At 37.7% G+C, this 20,303-nt stretch overlaps 3 protein-coding genes and 1 pseudogene across 7 annotated transcripts; 1 reads left to right on the forward strand and 3 right to left on the reverse strand.

Moving 5' to 3' along the window:
• Positions 1 to 1,664: 1,664 nt before the first annotated feature.
• LOC140790772 (uncharacterized) lies at positions 1,665 to 8,423 on the reverse strand (annotated as a pseudogene).
• On the forward strand, positions 8,350 to 11,295 carry LOC140790753 (protein RDM1). 4 transcript variants are annotated; one of them, XM_073140994.1, is made up of 4 exons: positions 8,350 to 8,481; positions 8,569 to 8,667; positions 9,365 to 9,515; positions 10,669 to 11,295. In XM_073140994.1, the coding sequence occupies exons 3-4, from the start codon at positions 9,377 to 9,379 to the stop codon at positions 11,070 to 11,072; spliced, it is 543 nt and encodes a 180-aa protein (XP_072997095.1). In that variant the 5' UTR covers positions 8,350 to 8,481; positions 8,569 to 8,667; positions 9,365 to 9,376; the 3' UTR covers positions 11,073 to 11,295. The 4 variants fall into 4 exon arrangements, with proteins under 4 accessions (XP_072997095.1, XP_072997112.1, XP_072997086.1 ...); XM_073141011.1 differs by lacking the exon at positions 8,350 to 8,481 and having other exon boundaries at positions 8,484 to 8,667; positions 10,078 to 11,295; XM_073140985.1 differs by lacking the exon at positions 8,350 to 8,481 and having other exon boundaries at positions 8,484 to 8,667.
• A 230-nt stretch (positions 11,296 to 11,525) lies between these two features.
• LOC140797123 (pentatricopeptide repeat-containing protein At3g22690) lies at positions 11,526 to 14,735 on the reverse strand. Its single transcript, XM_073150389.1, has one exon. It carries the CDS (start codon positions 14,534 to 14,536, stop codon positions 12,026 to 12,028), a length of 2,511 nt encoding a protein of 836 aa, XP_073006490.1. The 5' UTR covers positions 14,537 to 14,735; the 3' UTR covers positions 11,526 to 12,025.
• Positions 14,736 to 15,195: 460 nt separating this feature from the next.
• LOC140780459 (homocysteine S-methyltransferase 3-like) lies at positions 15,196 to 20,193 on the reverse strand. Of its 2 annotated transcripts, none has more exons than XM_073126032.1 (7): positions 19,863 to 20,193; positions 17,944 to 18,000; positions 17,633 to 17,862; positions 17,422 to 17,551; positions 16,800 to 17,003; positions 16,563 to 16,634; positions 15,196 to 15,706 (listed from the first exon to the last, which is right to left on the reverse strand). In XM_073126032.1, the coding sequence occupies exons 1-7, from the start codon at positions 20,013 to 20,015 to the stop codon at positions 15,530 to 15,532; spliced, it is 1,023 nt and encodes a 340-aa protein (XP_072982133.1). In that variant the 5' UTR covers positions 20,016 to 20,193; the 3' UTR covers positions 15,196 to 15,529. The 2 variants fall into 2 exon arrangements, with proteins under 2 accessions (XP_072982133.1, XP_072982132.1); XM_073126031.1 differs by lacking the exon at positions 19,863 to 20,193 and adding an exon at positions 18,390 to 18,744.
• Between the last annotated feature and the right edge of the window lie 110 nt (positions 20,194 to 20,303).

The raw sequence follows: 20,303 nt of genomic DNA on the forward strand, positions 1-20,303 counted from the left end.
TTTGCAGCTCCTAGCATTCACCATACCGAATGGGGGAAAACAGAGCCAACTGCCTTTCACATCAAATCCATCTCATGATCATTGAGTGGGCATTCACCACAATGATTTGTCCATCAAACAATCTAATCAAAGTCCAAATCTTTGTAAGCCCCAAAAACCCAATAGTCTAGTGGACATCTGGCAAGCATGCGGATAAAGGAAAAAATTTAAATAAAAAGTTCCTCTTCAACCTCTTACCCGCGCATTTATGAAATGTGACAGGAAGAAAACTTGTTTGGTAAATAGGAGTAATAAAGATTGAAGGAGACCCATAGATTGGAAGGTAATGCATGACTTGTATTCTCTCCATTATTGCACTATTTGGGTCTTCTCCTTATCGAGTTCCTTTGAAAGGTTTTAACACAACAAATTTGGGTTAACTGCAAAAATTAATAGGCCAAGTTTTGTTCTAAATAGAGATATCTTCATTGCTTCTAAGATGCACCATTTCAAATTTACTGCAAATCTTCTTCTATGCAATCTAGCAGTCACCATCCAATAAATAAATAAATATATTTCAATCTATATTCCATAATTGCTTCTTCCATGAGACTGCAAAAGATGAAAGCATGCATTCCCCGTATCTCTTTTGCCCACAGTTGGCCTTACAAATGAACTGCTTTTCAAACACACAGATAGCAACATTTCCTTACCAATTTCTGCACAAACGTTGCACTCTTTGGGGGCGTGGGTGCAGTCAAACAAGATCTTTGGCCCGTACATTAGCACAGTGTCTCCCTCTTTACCTTTTCAGCTTTGTAACCTTCTCAGCCATCTTACTTAGCTTTCATTCTTCTAACGGTTTCATGGCAAACAGGGAGTCTGCTGTACTCCCTTGGGTCATTTTCTTCAAATTCTTCGCATAAAAAGATGTATATATTTCCAATGTACCTTTGATTCCAATTGTTGGCCTACAAGTATGATCCAAGTATATTGTAACAGTGAGTTTCCTCCCTGTTCTTTTCTTACATCTCATTGTCAATCCCCTTTTTGTCCCATAGACATGGTTATACGAGAAGAAGTGACATCTCCAATGAGCAATGCAGTAAAATGTATGTGGCCCAGTCCTGATGTTGATATCTGATACAAGGATTATGGTTGAAAACTTTGCATCACTGGCACATGCTCATACACATCATTTCAAGCATCAGAAACCATATTAGAATACTTTCAGTTGTCCTTTAGCATCCAAGAGCTAACATGTGTTATAGTTTGGTCTGCATCAGAGCACTCAACGACAACAGTGTAAGTATAATTTATTAAGCGATGAAGGACAAGATGATCTCTATCAGTGCTGCTACATCTGTAATACTAAGCCATAGTGGTTATGTTAAATTTACTGAAATATCATGACAGGCCAAATATTGAAACTAGGATGTTAAACGCAAACAATTCCAACAGCAGTTTCACATGCAAAACCAAATATACCAATCAAGGCACAACAGCAAGCAACAAGATATAACTGAAGCATCACCAATGTAGCTGAATGATGGGTTCTAAACACAGTCCAAAAAAACTATATTTTAAATAGAAATATAAGATAGACTGGATAAATAATTTTTACATTAAAAAGGCCCAGCAAGCATTGTGCTGGTTGAGATGAATCTCAATTACAGATACCTGATAGAGAATAGGCTCCAAATCAATATCAATTACAGAAGAAACATTAAAGAAGTACTAAGGAACTGCACACTAAACTCAATTGTGACAGTGTACGTGGCAACCAGCATCGTCTGTTTAAGCAACCCCTAATTACTTCGATGAAGATTACTCATCCTACCATGGTACGTTTTTCAACCTCTTTGTCACACTGAATGGGAAAAGGAGACATAAATGCAGCACATGTGCAGAAAACTTATACTTATGCAATTCACCACAAAATATGCAAAGAAAGAAAACTAAGTCTAGTGATAGTATACCTCGGGCAAGCTTGTCCATCGTCGATGACCATTGCTTTGAACTCTTTCTATATGCAGAGTATTTTATCCATCTAGTTCAGTGATGAACAATTAGGCTTTGTTTGCTTTGAGTTTAAGGGCCCTTTTGGTTCAGGAACTCCTAAACTGGTTCAGTAATAAAATATATTTTCATCTTTTTTATATCTAATCAAGTTTACTCTCTAAAAAAATTAAGATTAAAAAATGAGACTAACTAATTGAGCTCGGAACATAGCCTCAAACCAAACAAGGCCGGTGTCTCAACCGTACAATCCAAAAATTATCGTAACAGCTACAAGGGTTTAGAGAATCCACCTACGTTACACAACTAATTTGTACCTAGTAAGTATCAGCTGGTTAATTAGTTCTAGTTGTGGACTCACTATGGAAGAGAAAAATGATTCTTTTAATGGTGTGGAGATATATAAAAGCTTGGTTAAAAATGTCTCAAAAGGGAATGCGTGTGAACTTTCTTTCGAAAATATGAACTTTCTTTTTATCCCTCTGAAAGCGGAAAAATAAAGGTCTAGTGGAAGTAAAGATACTTTGAGTTGAGGAGACTAAGAAACCATAAAGCTGACCTGGAGACTTAAGATGACCTCAAAAAATTATAACAATTGATAAGTAATAAAAAGTGGAACAATAGGTTCAGGTAAAACTTGTGTGCCAAAGATACAAAAGGTAAAATTGAAAGTGGAACAAAAGATTGAAATAGAATATGTACAAGAAAATAACAAAGAGTAATCTAATAGTTTGGTTCAGATGATCCAGCTTACAACATTCCCGCATGATGAGTTGACAGATAGCAAAGCTCTCTCCAGAACATACAAATCCACTTCTTTATCCTCAGGAAGAGTTGATGTGAAGCTTAGACCAAAATCAATAAGCGCCTGCAAGATGAATGGGTAAAGGAAAAATTATGGATTCATCCATAGTTATACGGAACTATAACTACTTCTAGTGGTCCAGGTGCTTCGAAAGAAAAAAAAATCATTCAAAGAACAACATATTAACTAATCTAAATGCCTAGTTGAATGCTGGACAAGTTCCAATCTCACCAGCTGATTTGTCTCTCTTGATAATCATATTTGATGTTGTCAAATCATCATGAATAAGACCTCCATCATGTAGTTTCCCAATTGCATTCCCCTATCTGTGTTGCAATATCATCTGGTAGTTCCTCGATAACACCATATGATCCAAAATCTAAGAGAATTTCTTTCACAGAGAGGCCATCAACATATTCAAATGTTAGAGTATGTAATAATGGGTCCACAGCATACAAAACTGGAGTAGAAACACCAAGTCATCTTGCTTTTGTCATGCAGTGGGCTTCCTGCACCAGATTATCAAGTTTATATCTGAGAATACTCAGTCATATGACCTTTTATGACCACCTAAATATGGCTGAATATCTTTAACCATCTGAAGAGATGCCATATTAATTATCTAGTGCATTGGAAAGAAGACAAGCAAGGAGGTAGTGACAACAATAACAAGCCAAATATAAGCAATAACTTCATTTCTCTCTTTTTCTTTTTGCCAATCACATAAATCTAAAATCATGAGAGGCAAATTAGTCTAGCAGCAAAATACTAACAAGCAACAAAAGAACCTGAATGCATTTAATCTTTTAAGCGTCAGTTTTGTGTCCATCAATGGGTGCCTATGCTTCTTTGAGACAATTCTTTGATGATGCACCTGACTCCCACACATGTTGATTCAAACACCCTTTGCAAAGAGGCCAATAAACATTAAAGAAAGCAAACACGCTCAAAATAAACAGAGATGTCTTGGACCATATTAACACATTAAAAAAAGCAAGCACGCTCAAAATAAACAGAGATGTCTTGAACTATATTAACATACAGCTTCTGCCCCCAGTTTCAACAGTATACCCAATTCCTTCTTATTTTCCTGATCAATGTCCTTCTGATATATTCTAATAATTGAAGTAACCTGCCAAGGAAGGGAGAAAATATTTGTGCAACAAAAACAAAGGTTATCAATTTGTTCAATCTGTTGTTTCAAACATAAAAAAAAAGAACAATTTATAAAGAAGGCATTGAAGCAGAAAACAGATATCAAACTTCCATTTACCAAGTTTACTATGTAACTTCAAAATGATTCTTATCAAGCAAAGAACACAAAAATATTATTGCATTGACAGAAGACAACCAAAAATAGTGACCAAGCAGATGGTACTGCTGATGGTCTTTCAAATTCTCTTGAACTGTTGATGGGTCTTTTAAACTCCTTTTAAACACATAGTGTAACAAAAATTATCCCGTGAATCAATTCCCACATTAATTGTCAACCAAAGCCATAAAAACAAAGGAGATGAATTATATATTATTACTTGAACACCCACCTCTAAATATATGTGTCTCTCACGTGGGAAGAAATTATTTGATTCTCACTAACCTAATGGTCAATATTTTAACACAATATTCAAGATAAAAGTTAAAATAGCTCTCATAATATATATTCATACAATCAAAAAATACGTAGAAGCCTAGGGGCTATAACCAATCTAGTTCAATATATATAATAAATAAATAAATAATTGAAATCTAATAAATCCTCGTCATCTCTTTTACGATCTTGAAGTCGTCAAATTTAAAAACTATTTCACTAAAGATGATGAGCATCAAACCCATTGAGTATATATTTTTACAATCTAAAAGTGATGTAAAAAAATACACAAAATATATTATCATATATGGTCCGCTCAAATGAATGCAATCGTACATCATGCTCATCATATTAATAACAATGATTCAAATATATTAATAACTGAAAATAAAACATATGGCACATCATATACTATCCTAGAGCCTAAGATAATATAATTATATGCTCACATAGAGCCACAAGATAATTTAAAATCATATATTCATATGCTCATACATAATTACAAAATAATAAAATATTATAGCATAATATGCTCACATAGAGCCACAAAATAATATCACATCATATCCTCACACAAAGCTACAAAGAATATAACACATGCTTCCTCAAAGCATTACGCATCAAGAAGGAATAGACATCTAGCAATAATGTCGATTATATATGCTTGCTAATACTGCATATGATCGATTAATTAAGGCCATTAGGCAAAAAATCTCAGTCGTAAGCCTTATATTTTTATTTTCATTATCATCACACACGACAGAATCATAGGCAGACAGCTCAAAAAAGAGGCTCTAATTCGGCGTCATCCGGTACCGCTAAAGTTATAACTCTTGTCTTATAATTATCTTTCTACTATCATCAAGTGTTTAGTTTCCATATAAGGCTTTATAAACACCGAAATGCCACATAGGCTAATCGACCTCAAATATGGGTAGATAATAATATAAGTATTATATACTACACTTTACCCTTAATCTCAAGATGAGAGAGTAAAATGACACTACTAAGATGAGACTCGACTGCTTAATGATATGCATAAGTAGCGTGGTATCTCATATCACATTGTTTATAATGCAATCATCAGTGTTAACATATACCATTAATGTATGCATAAATTCTACAAAATTGAAGTAAAGTGTAGATATGCAATAATTAATTATATGCACATACATATCATAGTATACTATAATATCATAAAATAACTATCATGACATTATTTACATTACTTGTTGACAGTGGAGGGGATTCACTCGCTTAAAGATTATCCGGGTTGCTACAAGTTCTCTTAAAACATCTTGCTTCTTATGTACCTTAGAGTTCTCATACGGTAATGGATTTACTGTTATAATGAATGTAAGTGTAGCATGAACAATAAAAACCTACTTTGGTATTTAAGAAAGTAAAATAAATCAGTGTTTTGAAAATCGGAAAAGGCGGCCGCCATGGCGAGGCGGTGCACCGACCGCTCCGCCATTCGGTATGGCGCTTGCATAAGGCGGGTTGCTGCCTTGGCAAGTCGCCTAAGCGCCAAAAGGAGCTAGGTGGGCCGTTCACCCAATAAGGCGGAATGGCGGTTCGGCCCGCCAACCAGCCTTATCGGGTTACAAATGGATATAGGGTCGGATTATTATCCACTAAGATAACTAACTCATTAACCTTAATATAAAAACTCTCTTCTCTCTCTCTCTCGATGCTCTCCTCTCCTGAGTCTCAGCAGAGAAATTAGAAACTCTAAAGGGCCTAAACCTCCGATCATCTTCAGCTCTCCCGTCCACGATCGCCAATAGCGAGCTCCAAGGTAGCTAAAGCGGCGGCTAAGGGCATCGTGCAGCAATAGTAAGAAGCGAATGAGTTGGCAAGGAGCGAGAAGTGGACGGCGAGAAGCGAAAGAGGTACGATCCTCTTTCCCTCTCTCTTTCACTCTATCCCTCTCTCACACTCTCTTTCTCTCTCTCTCCCTCTCTCTCTCTCTCACACACACAGTCCTCTTTCTCTCTCTCACTCCCCCCTTCACAGTCTCACTCTCTCAATCGAACAGATCGAATGTCATTTTTTTTAAATCTGTTTTAATCAGTTAATCAGTTATGATAGGCAATTAGACAAAATGACAAGTCAAAAATCGACTAAATTAATTATCTGTTGAAGAATAAATGCTTATAAAGTTGTAAATTAGTAATTATCTATTAATCACTTAATCTATTGAAATGTTTTAATCTGTTAAATGTTAATCACTTAGTAATTAGTCTATTAGTTTGTTTGTCAGTAATTACATATAAGTATGTAATGTATATTATATATGCTTATTTATTTATTTTTATTTTTTTATATTAAAAATGCTAAACCGCCTTGTCACCCGCCGGTGACCGCCTACCACCCGCGGCCACCTTTCAAAACATTGAAATAAATCACACTTAATCTAAGGGTTCTCAAGTCGATTTGTTAGAGTTTGGGAAAAGACCGAAGAGAGGAACTATAATTCAAAGACCCTAATGGAAAAATCATTAAATTATCTCTACATCAGCAAAACAATAATTTAATTAAATAAAGGAAACAAAATGGAAACACAAAGGGAATAAAATGTTTAGGATGACTTATTAAATAACCTAATACTTAAGTTTCCTAAATATAAATTTACCTATATAAATTGATATGGTTAAGATAACACTATCATAATAAAAATTAAGCTAATCTAATGATAACCCAAATAAGTAAAATATTAATAACTAAGGTATGAATAATTAAGCTTAACAATGATAACTCAAAAATACCAATACTATTAGTATGAATTATTTTGACACAAAATATATGATTAGGTTCAAATAGATACTAAGAGGGTGTTTAGTTTTAAAAAAATGAGAAAAAAAATAGTTAACTCAAGAAAATTTTCTACTTTTGATGTTAGATTATAAAAAATAAATAAATAGGGTGACTTACTTATTTATCAAAAGTAGCTCTTTTTTATTTTAATTTACTCCTTAATAAGAGAGTCACTTCGTTAAAAGTCAATTACTTTATTGAACTACATTTTCTAATACTAATTACATTTAACCATATAACCAATGAAAGCAAATAATTGGTTGGGCTTAAATTTAGTATGGGCTTCGGGTTAGGCCGAAGTGGCTACTATGCTTCTCCTTCCATTGAGGAAGGAGAGAAGGGGTCGAGCTCCATGGTTAACGGCCATGGAGCTATTCCCTTCTTGAACCCAAGCCACGAGAACCCACATAAGGGGTACCATTGGTTTGGCGAAAGGAGGGGAGAGTGACTGGTTGGAGGGCACGTACAAGGACAGCGATGACGGTCGGAAACCAAGCCGGAATCCAACGGGGAGAAAGGTCACAAGGCGAGTCTTGGTTTGGAGACCGATGAAAGGTACAAACGACATGGGTACCTCGATACAAAGCTCTCGGGCGGATGCGAGGTCGGCACGGAGACGCCGGCCGACGTATTTCGCCGGGGAAGGAGAATCGCAGAAATGAAAGCGAAGAACTAAATACATGATACAAATAAAATTACATGGTTGGAGGCATTGTGCACTTACCGACAGATCGAACGGTGAGTCCGACTGAGGCTGTCGATGCTACAGCGACGCGCAGACTTTGAAAAACATCCACTATCATGAAAGAAAAAGACGAGGGAAGTGGAGAGAGAGAGAGAGAGAGAGAGAGAGAGAGAGAGAGAGAGAGAGAGATACTATGCTTTCAAGAAAGTGAAGAGGAGGCGAGGGATTAAGTCGATGTCGTGCCGACGATCTCGCCAAAAACGCTTTAACTTCCGGAGTTAATTGGTGCGGAACCAAAATTAGAAAGGCAAACACCGAGCATATCTGTAAGGCAAGATTTATCAGGAAATGGAGAAATAAAGGACAACCGGAAACATCTGATAAATATTAAAAGTGGAGAAAATACGAAATTTTGAAGTACATTTGTGTGGATTTCTTGCAAGATGAGAAGAAGAGAAGAGGAGAAAGATGGACGCGAACCAAAAGCGAGATCTCTTCTGTGAACAGAGAGAGGACTTACATAGTTTAATCTGATCAAGACTAGGAAGAGGGCCATTAATGACCGTTCGATTATTTTGGGGCACTGTAAGTCTAGAATGACTTTCTCACGCAATCTCTCTCTCTCTCTCTCTCTCTCTCTCCAAACCCTTTCACCTCCCACCCCTCTTCTAGATTCCCTCAGGTCACTGAGCCACTGAGGTCGATCCGTAGCCCGACGCCGTGCGTGTGCCCACCTCCCCCACCACCCGGCCGTTCGTGCACCAAGGCGAAGTAAGATTTCCTTTTCTCTCTCTCTCGAGATCTCCAGATTAAATAAATTCATCCACCTTTTCGATTGCGCTAGCGGACGTTTCGTTTTTGGTTGATCTAATTGCGCACACAGGTGTGGGCTTACAGGGCTAGCGCTCATAAACCCTTTCTTTCATTCAGGAAGAGATTTGGGAATTGGGGTTATGTACTTGTCGCTGTGATTGTTGTAGAATTCTTTTTCCCACCTTTAACGGTGTCTGATGAGTGTTATTGCTAGAATTCAAGAAACTTGACACTTTACTGTGCTAAATCTAACATGGATTTTACTCGCTTAGATGTCTTCATTTGCCTTCTACGTGATTATGCGAATTAGTATGCTCTGTAACTTGTGTTGTTATTTTCAACAAAGTTGGCGACTTACTTGATGATTACCATACGGTTCTTTTTTATGATATTGCCTCTGAAGTCATCTTACTGATATGATGTTGTTGGATATTATTTGATACATTTGTTTGTTCTGCTTGGAATTGGATAAAAGCTACATACTAGGGTATATGATATATACTAGTTGATGTAGTGGATAGGATGCAAATTTTGGTTTAAGCGTGCATTTTAGTTAAAAAGAAGGAAGAAAAAATGATGCGGTATTAGCTATTCATTAAATCTATAGTTCCTTGTGCTATTACTCAATTTTAAAGTTGGTGCAAATGTACGTTAGGGTAATTGGGAAATGAAGAGGCCAGCCCAATGGGAAAAATCGCTTGCTGTATCTTCTGATGATTCTTCCGACTCTGATTCTGAAGACAATGCCGGCTTAAAGAATGAAAACGGTAGACCTGGTCAGTCATCAAAAGATATTAAGTTTGAAGGTTTGCTCTCTTGATTTCATGATATCCAATTGATTCTTTATGCTTATCTGTTGTATTAACTTGTGAACAGATTTATCTGATGCTAGTTATATGCTGTATTATAAAATTAGATATTGAAAAATGTTTCTAGTGATATCGCAGATAAATTTAGACAACTAAATGCAACTCTGGACAGCATATCTGATATTGATCTACTTTTTCTTTTTATGTTGTTATGTGTGCTTAGCGATAGATCAAAATTTCTTTGCTATCCTTATATCCTGAAATGGTATTCTGACCCTTGTTTTCATATACTCCAGTTCCTTTTCTATGAAGTTCAGATAGGGCTAGTGTTGTTTTGGATGCTCGTCAATTATCAGATAAGTTAATACTTTGTACAAGTGGAACGTTGTGGAAGAGTTCCCTTTGTTTAATGCTAATCAATGTTGACACCTTAGGTGACCTCGCCAGTTGAATGTTAGGTTGAGTATATAGGTTAAACAGCTCATTTCAAAATCCGGGAATCACTTGCAGGCTAGTTTACCTCTTCGTGCACTGTCCTTATTGTGTCCTAATGCTGCAGGTGTACTTATCAGAAAGGCAGAGATGTATCAAGAGTATATGAAGCACATCCCAATTCCTGCTCACCGGGGTTCTGTCATTCCATTCACATCTTGGGAGGGACTAGCCAAATCGGTGAAGCAGTTATATGGGCAGCCATTACATTATCTCACCAACATCCTCCTGAAACAGTGGGACCAACTGAGAGTTGGGTCTGATGATGAGCACCAGTCACTGGATGCTATCATTCATCCTGTCAAAGCTGAGGCCCTTATATGGGTCACAGAAGAAGTCCATAGGCTCACATCTTCCAAGTACCATTTAGCTAAACTGTGGGCTTCTGATCCAATGTACCATGCCTATATTGATCCCATATTCCCATCAACATTGACCCTAGCAAACTAACACCATGTTTCGGCCTGCTTTAACCTCAGAGATTTAAGTTCCTATCTGCTGTTATAACTTGTATTTCTTCTTTTTTTTACTTTTTATCAATTTTGTATGCTTGTGAAGTGTAAATTTTTTAGATCAATGTGAATGATTTTTATAATTGGTATAGCATTTTTCTCTTTTATTATGGCTGGCTTGACATTGGTTTTAGCTCCATGAACAGCAGCTATCGCCAGAAAGAGGAAACACGGTGGTATGGACTATAATGCTTTAAGAAGACATGGGTACAAGGGCGGGCCTTCAGTATTGAAGGTTCCCCCTCCAAAGGTTGAAGAGAAAGAGCAAGACTGGTCCTGGTCAACGGGCAAACAAAATGATGCCAAAGACAAGGTCATTGAGGAGTCCTATGAAGATCGTGAGCGTACTAGAGCTGCATTAGCTCAAGGTGAGAAGTTACTGGGTGTGCAAACAAACTTGCAAGCAAACAAGGAGAGGAAGAGCCAATCCTTCTCACAAAAGGAGAAGCGGAAGAGAGACCTCGGTCAGGCCAGCAGGGGAAAGAACTATGTTGAAGAGGAAAAGAGGCTGTTGAGAGAGAGTGGTGTCTATTCTGGTTTTGATTCCTGACGACATTCAGCAGGGCTTCCCATTTTCGCAAAAAGAACCACATTCAGCAAGTCGCAGGAATACAGTAACTTTACTGAATTTACGAGCTGAAACTCCTGTGTGCCTTTTGTACTTTCTTGCAATATAATTTGTAGTAGACACTGTTTCTTGCATTCATAATCTGGAAGTGTCAGAAGTTTTTCAATATTAGTTAGTCAATGATATCTGAATCCACTTTTCTGCATTGTGTGTAATAAAATTCTTAGTGCTTGCTGTTAGTGTGAGTAAACAATATTGCTGAAAAATGAGGCAAAGGTTTGTCCTACAAAATTGAAGTTTTGAGTTCTTAGGCATCAAATCGTTAGCATATGAATTTATGCCTCTGCACTTGGAGCCCCATTTTTTGTGATCTAGCACTTGGATTTTGACAGTCAGGACAAGTATGGTTAGGTAAGTATGAAAAGTATACAGGACTTTCCAGCAGAAAATTTCAGCACTTGTGTCTTTAACTGCCCATCCTAGTTGGGTAGTTATACATGTAATATGTAGAAATACAAAAAAAATTCGTCAACAGAAATATGGCCTTCCGGGCAATCCTGTTTGCTGTAAATTGCTGTTCCTGATAAATGACACTATACAGATAAGGGCATTGAGTTGCAGAGTTCTCCTTTAAATACCCATGAACCTCCAGTCCATGCACTGCATTCTTTTCATTACGCAACTTCTATTTGTTCAGACGGATTCCTTGAGCAGGGTTTTATCAGGCCCGGCGTTAAAAAAGTTACAGGCTGGCAATGTTCCCTAATATGTTAGAGAGTTACCTCAGAAGCAGCCAGCTCAAGCACTATGGAGCTTCATTTCCAGTTGCCGCACTATGTGAAAATCCAAGGCAAACCTTCCCTCAGTTCATGGTGTGGCTGTATAATGTTCTGCATCCAGGTTAACTACTACAAGATTTCTCAATAATTAACCTTTCACCAGTAATCCTTGCAAGAACATACTCCATTTCTAAAATGATGGAATCTGTTGTTATCCCTTATTGTAATTTCTCGGCCATAGACTTTGGAAACAAGCTTCATGAATGAGTGGCAATCAGCACATATCCTTAAGTTCTTGATAACACGAATTGGCACTCCTCGACTTGTGCTAATCAATCCAAATGCTACAGCCATCTTCTCACTATGAAGACTAAGTAGATCTTCCTTTTCTTCGTCATCAACATTAGTTAGTACACGAGCCAAGTCAGGCACATAACCAGCAGTTGAAATACTTCCACCTATCTGATGGAGCATCTGAGCTATCAGATCCATTTCAGGATGTGACTTGTCACTCGAAGTAAATTCATGGATGGTTCCATCAACCTCAATCAAGCTGGACCCAGTAGCCTTTTGAATTCCTTTCTCCTTCATATATGTCCTCACCTTGGCAACATCTTCCCATCTTCCTTCTGAAGCATATGTGTTCGAGAGAAGCACATGAGCTCCACTTGTATCAGGAGCCAGTTTTAGAATTTGTTTGGTTGCGTACTCTGCTATTTCAAGGTCATGGTGAATGTGACTAGCAGCTAATAATGTCCTCCAAATGACATCATTAGGTTCCATTGGCATGCTCTCAATGAGGGAGCACGCTTCTTCTAAGAAACCTGCACGGCCAAGAAGATCTACCATACAACCATAATGAACAATTTTGGGGGAGAAGTTGTAATCTGTGCTCATTGACCGGAAAAACTTGCGACCCTCTTCGACTAGCCCTCCATGACTGCATGCAGTAAGGACAACAGCAAACGTCAAACCATCTGGTTTCAAACCATGCTCAATCATTTTGGCAAAAGTCTCTAGTGCTTCTACTCCGTTGCCCTCACAGGCCATCGCACCTATTGCTGCAGTCCAAGCAGGGACATCTTTGATTTGCATTTTGTCAAAAATGTGCTTTGAGCTTCTTGAATCACCACATCTAGCAAACATATCAATCAATGTTGTCTCTAGTTTAGTATCACATAGAATTTCCTTCCAGTTGATATAGCTATAGATCCACTTCGCAAGATTAAGAGAACCTAGGTACCCACATGCAGAAGCAACACTAACGATAGTTGTGCTGTCAGGCTTCATGCCCAAAAGCTGCATTGTTATGAATAGCTCAATAGCCTCCTCAAACTGACTGTTCTGTGCCAAAGCACTGATCATTGTGTTCCAGGATACCAGATCTCTGCTAGGCATCATGCTGAAATGCTGCCAAGCAGAAACATCATCACCATTGTTAACAAAACCACTTAAAACAGTGTTCCAAGATACTATGGTCTTGTTATGCATCATATGGAAAACTGTGCATGCAGCATTTGGCTCCAGACATTTCATGTACATGTCAATGACGGAATTGCTCACAACATCCCAAACATCTAATCTGTTTCTCATAACATAACCATGTAATTCTTTTCCAAGCCTAAGATTGCCCAATTGTGCAGATACAGATAAACCAGCAAGTACGGTCACCCTATCTGGCCTTATCTCAGAAGTCAACATTTCATTGAAGACACAAAGAGCCTCCTTTGTCATTCCATGGCGTGCATAAGTTGACACCATTGTGTTCCAGAGAACAATGTCTCGGTCAGTGCACTCATCGAAGAGCTGCTTTGCTCTTTCCACAGCTCCACAAATCATATACATGTCGACAACCGAGTTCATCAAAGTGCTAAACCCTATTCCAGAATCCACAATGAAAGTGCATATCTTCTCCCCTTGCTCGAGATCCTGCAACCTAGCACAAGCTGAAAGCACGCAGGCCATGGTAACCGCATTGGGTCTGACCCTACCATCCCTTACCATGACATAAAACAAAGAGATAGCCTTTTGTGGGTCATCTCCACGAGCATAACCATCAATTAGAGTGGTCCAAGAGACGACATTTCTCTCATGCAATGCGTCGAACACCCTTTGGGCAGAAGCCATTTGCCCACGTTCCCCGTAGAAATAAATCAAAGTGTTCTGCAAAAAAAGATCACTTTCTACTCCAAATTTAATTACAACCCCATGCAACTGTTCTCCTTCCTCAAAAGCTGAGACCTTTAAGCAAGCCGCAAGCAACGGAGGGAAAGTGAAGTTATCAGGCACGACTCCAAGACAAACCATGCGAAGATAGAGCGCGATAGCTTCGTCAGCATAACCCATAGAAGAGTATCCTCTAATGATAGAGTTCCACAAGAAGAGGTTGGCTTCCTCTTCTATACCCAAGAACTCAAAGGTCTTCATCGCATAATCCAAGCTATCCGGAGTAGCTATTCTTGAATAGCCGGCAATAAGCTTCGAGGTGGGGGAGGGGAATTGGAGGAGGCCGGTCACCGTCATGTGGCCATGGATTTGGCTTACTTCTTTGAGATTCGTGCAGAGTTTGAGTAACGTAGTTGTGGAATCGCCATGAGTAGCCTCTGGGAGGGAGTGTTTTTTGGGAGAGGTTGGAGATGGAGATGACGAGACGGTGATGGTTGCCATCGGACGGAGGGAGGAATACGGGGAGGATGTGGGTTTCAGGATTGAGATCTACAAGGCGTAGCAGTTTCTATCTCTTAACAGATAAATCGGCATCTGCTCTATCTCAAAAGGCGAGTTCATCGATTACCTTACGTTGCAGACTCCTGGACGAATCGGCACTAGAAGCCGCCGATTTCCTATGCATCGACGACATTGTGAAGAAACTTTTAAAACACAACTCCTCCATGTATCCAGGATTGTAGTAGGAAAGCCAAATTTAATCTTACCATCAAGAATTTAGAAAACACGTGCAACCATTTCTTCTGTTCCCTTCTTTTTATTATTTTATTTTATTCTTCATATGCGAAGCTTCTTCTTTTCCCCTTTTTTGATTCAAATTGGTGAAATTTAATTGACTTAAAATTTTAGTTTCATCAGTGAAATAAATTCCTACCTTGTTCTAAACAATAAGATTAGATGAATTTTATTCCAATTTCATTATTTTTCAAACAGTGTGAATTCATTTTCAAATGAAATCAATTGCATTCCATCTAAATTTAATTTCAAACTTACCCTTAAGGGAAGAGTTTTCACTAGAATTGAATGTACTCATCTCATACTTAGAGATTAGTACAAGGATTGCTCATTTGCCACAGTGACAATCCTAATATCCTCATATATCTCCAAAGTTGCTATCTAAGCATATTTATTCTTAGTAAAACTATACGTAGATCTAAACACAAATATCCACTTAATACAGCAATACATTTATTCTCTCTCTCAAAGAAAAGCATTGCATTTCTTTTCAAGAAAGCACAAAATGAAGCATAATTACTGCTCTAGAGTCATCCATTTAAAGCCTAAGTTTGCACTCTCTCTCTCTCTAAAAAAAATATACTGAACATACTAACTAGAATATCCTTGTAATGCCTGAAGAAGTCAAATGATAACATTCTTCTGAAAGATTCAGCAACTTCTAGTGTTAACTCAGGATCAGCAGTGTTTGAAAGCTTGTCAAAAGTATGACAGATGATCCGGATCCGCTTTAGGAACTTTAGATTCTCGCAGAGCCCTTGATATGGCTCTTATGGTGCGTGGAGTTGTTCTACAGCAACCTCCTATGAGGGAGGCTCCAGCCTCGTGCCATTTAGTAACATGTGGAACAAAATCTTCATCTTGAACACTTGATGCCTGCCAACAGTACGGAAATGCAATTAGTGGGTGTAATGTTCTTTTTCACACAAACAACACATATGAAATCCTTGGAAAATATAAGATTTAGATTCAAGGCTCTCTGGGCTATCGGACTGAATGATTTCTAATAAACTTTCTGAAGTACAATAACCAGCAACTACATTAACATAGGAGTCCCGCAGGTCCGTACTTTTGGGAGAATGGCATAGTAAAGGAGGGCAGAATAATGAGGATAGTATGGAATAACTGATAATATCAGTGTCACATCAAGAGAATCTTGCAGAAGTTGGAGAGTCAACAAGAACAACAAAACGTGAATCCAACTACTTGGTTAAGTTGTGAGTAGAGAGTTGCTCCCAGTTAGTCAAATTAGAAGCCACTATACAAAGAAATTACGTCTGATATAATGCAATATCATAGGAACAATCATGTGAAACCATAAAAAAAAAGGTCTTAAAAGTTTTCTTTGCATCTTGAGAAAGTTTTAAAGTGGAAAGGCAAACAAATTGGAAAATAGATATTCTGACAAATGGAAAAGAAAAGACAGTGTGCATTAACTGCAAATCTAAAAGAGATTGAATATAATTGGACCATGGCTCTAGATATAAAAAATTAGTTAAAAGAGGATACAATCAGACCATGACCCTAGTGATGTCAGACAGACCAAGAATTAACTCAATCCATGAATTAAAGAATCCAGATTTAAATTGACAAAGAAGAGCCTATCTTTCTTTCTCTTATGTTACACTAAAAGTTCTTATAGGAAGCAACAAACAAAAAAATCATTATATTTAGTGGAAGACCAGAACAAGTTCTCAGTCATCCTAACCAAAACTCAAGAATGCAAACTCACCAGCCATTCCTTTTTCTCAGCATCATAGCTCTCTCCGCTGTTTGGATAGACCAATATTGGTTTATTTGTCGCCTGTAGTTCATAAGAAATACATCATACTTCAAGTAAAAAGGTATTTCTTCTTTAATGTGAAAACTGAAAAGCTCAAATTAGAGAATTACATCATATATGTGTTTATGTAGTATTATTAAAGAATACAATTTAGAGAGCTAACAGAAGTTGGATTAGCAATAGAACCTTTCGAAGAGTTAGAATTGAGGTTTGAACAATTCTTGGCGGAGTGCAGTTGACTCCAACTGCAACAATGTTCTTACATGAATCAGCAATAGAAGCACACTCGATCAAAGTATCTCCACTGACAACATCAATTCCATCCTTTGAACTAAAAGAAAGCCATGCTGGTATATCTATATTACATTCCTTTAGTAGCTCAACATATGCCTGCAAAATCACAAGCATCATATAGAATAACTGAACTAATCATATTAGCAGTATGCTACAAAATGTGGAGTGACCTGACACAGATTCTCTGGAAATAAGATATGCATGTTTACTAGCAGACCAATGTCAGTATACTACGGATGAAACTTGAGTTTTTTCCCCCATCTTGGAGGCAGATTATCTTCTTCTTTTTTATCTTTCTTTATCATCTCAATATTGTAGAGCGATAATTCAACTCACTGTGATAATTATTGTGTTAAATTGATTTACACAAAATTTAATCTATAATAACTTAGAAAGCACTAAAGCAATCACCGCAGAGTTCCTTAAGATGTAACAAGAAAACATATCTAATGCAGCCATAAATTAATTAAGAAAGCTAGATACGTGCACTAGGAACAGATGAATAATCTACTACCTGTGCTTCTAATTTGTTTGGAATCGTTTCAAAAGCGATTAAATCAGGGCCTGCTTCTGAAAGAACTTCAAGTCTTCTCCTGTGAAAATCTTTAAGAACATCCACGGTAACTTCCTTGCCATAATCACCACTACAATATTGCATATAATCAGAGATGCAGAAAGAAGACCCTCTAAACGAACACAGTATATGAATGCTTTAAAAAACTTACATATATTCAGAACCATCAGCTAGATATGCTCCATAACTCCCTACTGATGCTGCAATCAATATAGGATGCTTTCCCGAGGCCATTTGGTATTCAGACGCATTGCAAGATTTATCTGAGCATTTCTTCAGAAATATCTCTCGTGCTTCAAGTGCAATTTCAACACTTTTTCGCAATAGTGCTTCACTTTCCTCCCGCGAAAAGCCTCTTGACTCAAATCCCTGAATTGTAGCCTGCATTATCCAAGACGCTCAAAATTATATATTTCCCTGAAAATTATCTTGTACAAAAGAGTAAAAAGGAGTAATAACTACCTGATAGGATGCTGTTATCACAATGTTTGCACCTGCTTCAAGGAAGTCTACATGAACCTGTTTCGGTAATATAAAGAAATAAAAGGAAAATAAGCTTTTAGAAAATAAGGACAATAGAAAATTAATGCGACCATCAATGAACTTTAACTGGATTAAAATCTTTGGAGTTGTAATTTCACAAGAAGAACAATATAATATCATATTTCATATCCTCGAATATTTATGCTTAACTAAATTGCGAATCCATGAATCTACTACATCATACCTAGCCAAAATCTCACACGTGATCTTGTGAAATTAAAGTATATGTATATCAAAAACATCCATCTACTCTTTCACAGAAGACATCCAACGCTGCGTTTCTTATTAAAACCTCAGGATTCAGCAGAACCTAAAAAGATTCAAACTTCACTGAATATGCGAAGGAAGAAAAGGGGAAAAAATGCCTTCTTGACGAGATCAGGGCAGGTAAAGAGACACTTGGCGCTCCAAAGTGGGTCTTTCAAATCCGCGCCGTTGGCTTCGAGCTCCGTCGCGAGCCCGCCGTCCGTCACGGCACAGCCCCCTGTTTCCCGGAGGAAAGCTCTCATCTGAGCCATCGGATCAATCGACACGGATCCCATAACATCCAAAGAGAGAGGTCACAAATGCCGCGCTACGTTTCATCTGTCTCTCTCGTCCTTGGTTTTATAGCGGGAAGGACAAAATGGGACTCCGGGAAAGCCCATGGGGTTATTGTGGGAATAACGTAGAGAAATTTCAAAGTAGGTAGATTTGAATACGCTGACCGCTGGTTTGAATAAAGTGACAGAGAAAAATGAGCCAAGTTTAGAGTAGGTGGTGGAATACTATAATCTCTATTGGATGGATGGATGGATGGATGGATGATGATGGTAGCATAACATTATTTCTCCTTATTTTGTGTAAAATTATAGGCTTCTCGGGAGCTATTTATCTTACCTGTATACTCTTTAGAGTAGAGTTGGTAATGCTCATAAATATTTAGGATACTCTAAATTAAATACCCACCAGGAAGTAGTTGGTAATCCGTTATTTTGTTAGGTGAGATATGTTCCACCATCACCTACTCTCTCTCTCTCTCTATATATATATATATATCGTGTGACTTTTACAATTTAATTATATTTTATTTTTTTATAAATAATAATAAATTTTAGTAAATTATGTGCACTTTATTATAATAAAATATGCTTAGACTATAAAAAAATATATACACTCAGTTTAAAATCCAATATTGCTAATTAAAAAGATAATTGTAAAGGCCCCTGTATCTCATTCATACAAAAAGACATTAGATTGCAAAACTATATTTTAGGCTTCCCAACTTATATCCTCTCTTTTTTTCTTTCATAAGTCTTCTTTCTTTTTTATCTTTATTAATGTGTTTTTCAAGTTTTCTAGTTATCCCTTTAAAACTAGTTGTGCTTGCACGTTAAGTTAACTGTGTTGTTTTTCTTTTTCTTTTTGGAAGAACGGTATGCTATGGGAGTTGGAGTAAAGTTTTGCTCTGTTTTTAGCTCCAAAGAATGAAGTCAAAGCAAGGGTAGATTCAATTCAAGGGGGATATACTATTGGAGCTGGCTGCAATGAATCTTACAAGAAGATTTGAAATTAATTTTCTTTCAGAAGAAAGTATTGAACTGATATAACTCAACATTCCTCCATATGAGTGCTGGTTGACCTGATCCCACGATGTACGTATTGCCGTAATATATATGGTTTAAAAAAATATAGACAAGTAATATCCAACTACAAATTCAAAGGAACTGTTTGACTTAGTCACACGACTTAAAAGTTTTAAAAAAGAACGAGCGAAGTCAATCTATGATCTAACGAACGAGCGAAGTCAAACCACACACACAGAGACAGAGAGAGAGAGAGGGAGAGAGGTGACATACCTTCTTGATGAGATCAGGGCATGTAAACAGGCACTTGGCGCTCCAGAGTGGGTCCTTCAGATCAGCACCGTTGGCTTCCAGCTCCGTCGCAACCTCGCCGGCGATCACCGCACAACCTGCTGTTTCCTGGAGCATTCCTTGCATCAGATCCATTACCGACACTTCACCACCAAAACCGAGAGTCGAGTCTCGCGACAAAGGCCGGTCTTCTTCTTCCCTCTTCGTTACCGGGAAGGGAAAGTGGAATCCTTGGAACAATGTAGGCCCTTTTTGGTTTTACCTTTATCCGGTTCTCAATTTAAAATAGGAAGAGGATGGTCATAAATTTTCCGGGAGCATTCTACGGAAAAATTCTTTAAATCCATGGGCCGAGGCCAACAGTAATTGACAGATGGTGTTATGACGTGGCATACTCTACTTTTGGTTCCATCTGTAGTCGAT

This window comes from Typha latifolia, chromosome 1 (assembly GCF_019914945.1).
Source record: "Typha latifolia isolate L0001 chromosome 1, TyphaL0001v2, whole genome shotgun sequence".
NCBI lineage: Eukaryota > Viridiplantae > Streptophyta > Magnoliopsida > Poales > Typhaceae > Typha > Typha latifolia.

Excerpts from the sequence above, each read along its gene's own strand:
- LOC140790753 (XM_073140994.1), top strand. The coding sequence starts at position 9,377 with ATGAAGAGGCCAGCCCAATGGGAAAAATCGCTTGCTGTATCTTCTGAT. Across the intron at positions 9,516-10,668 it reads AAAAGATATTAAGTTTGAAG|CAGCTATCGCCAGAAAGAGG; the intron begins GTTTGCTCTCTT and ends CTCCATGAACAG.
- LOC140797123 (XM_073150389.1), bottom strand. The coding sequence starts at position 14,536 with ATGGCAACCATCACCGTCTCGTCATCTCCATCTCCAACCTCTCCCAAA.
- LOC140780459 (XM_073126031.1), bottom strand. The coding sequence starts at position 18,566 with ATGGGATCCGTGTCGATTGATCCGATGGCTCAGATGAGAGCTTTCCTC. Across the intron at positions 17,004-17,421 it reads CAAACAAATTAGAAGCACAG|GCATATGTTGAGCTACTAAA; the intron begins GTAGTAGATTAT and ends GTGATTTTGCAG. Across the intron at positions 16,635-16,799 it reads CAATTCTAACTCTTCGAAAG|GCGACAAATAAACCAATATT; the intron begins GTTCTATTGCTA and ends TATGAACTACAG.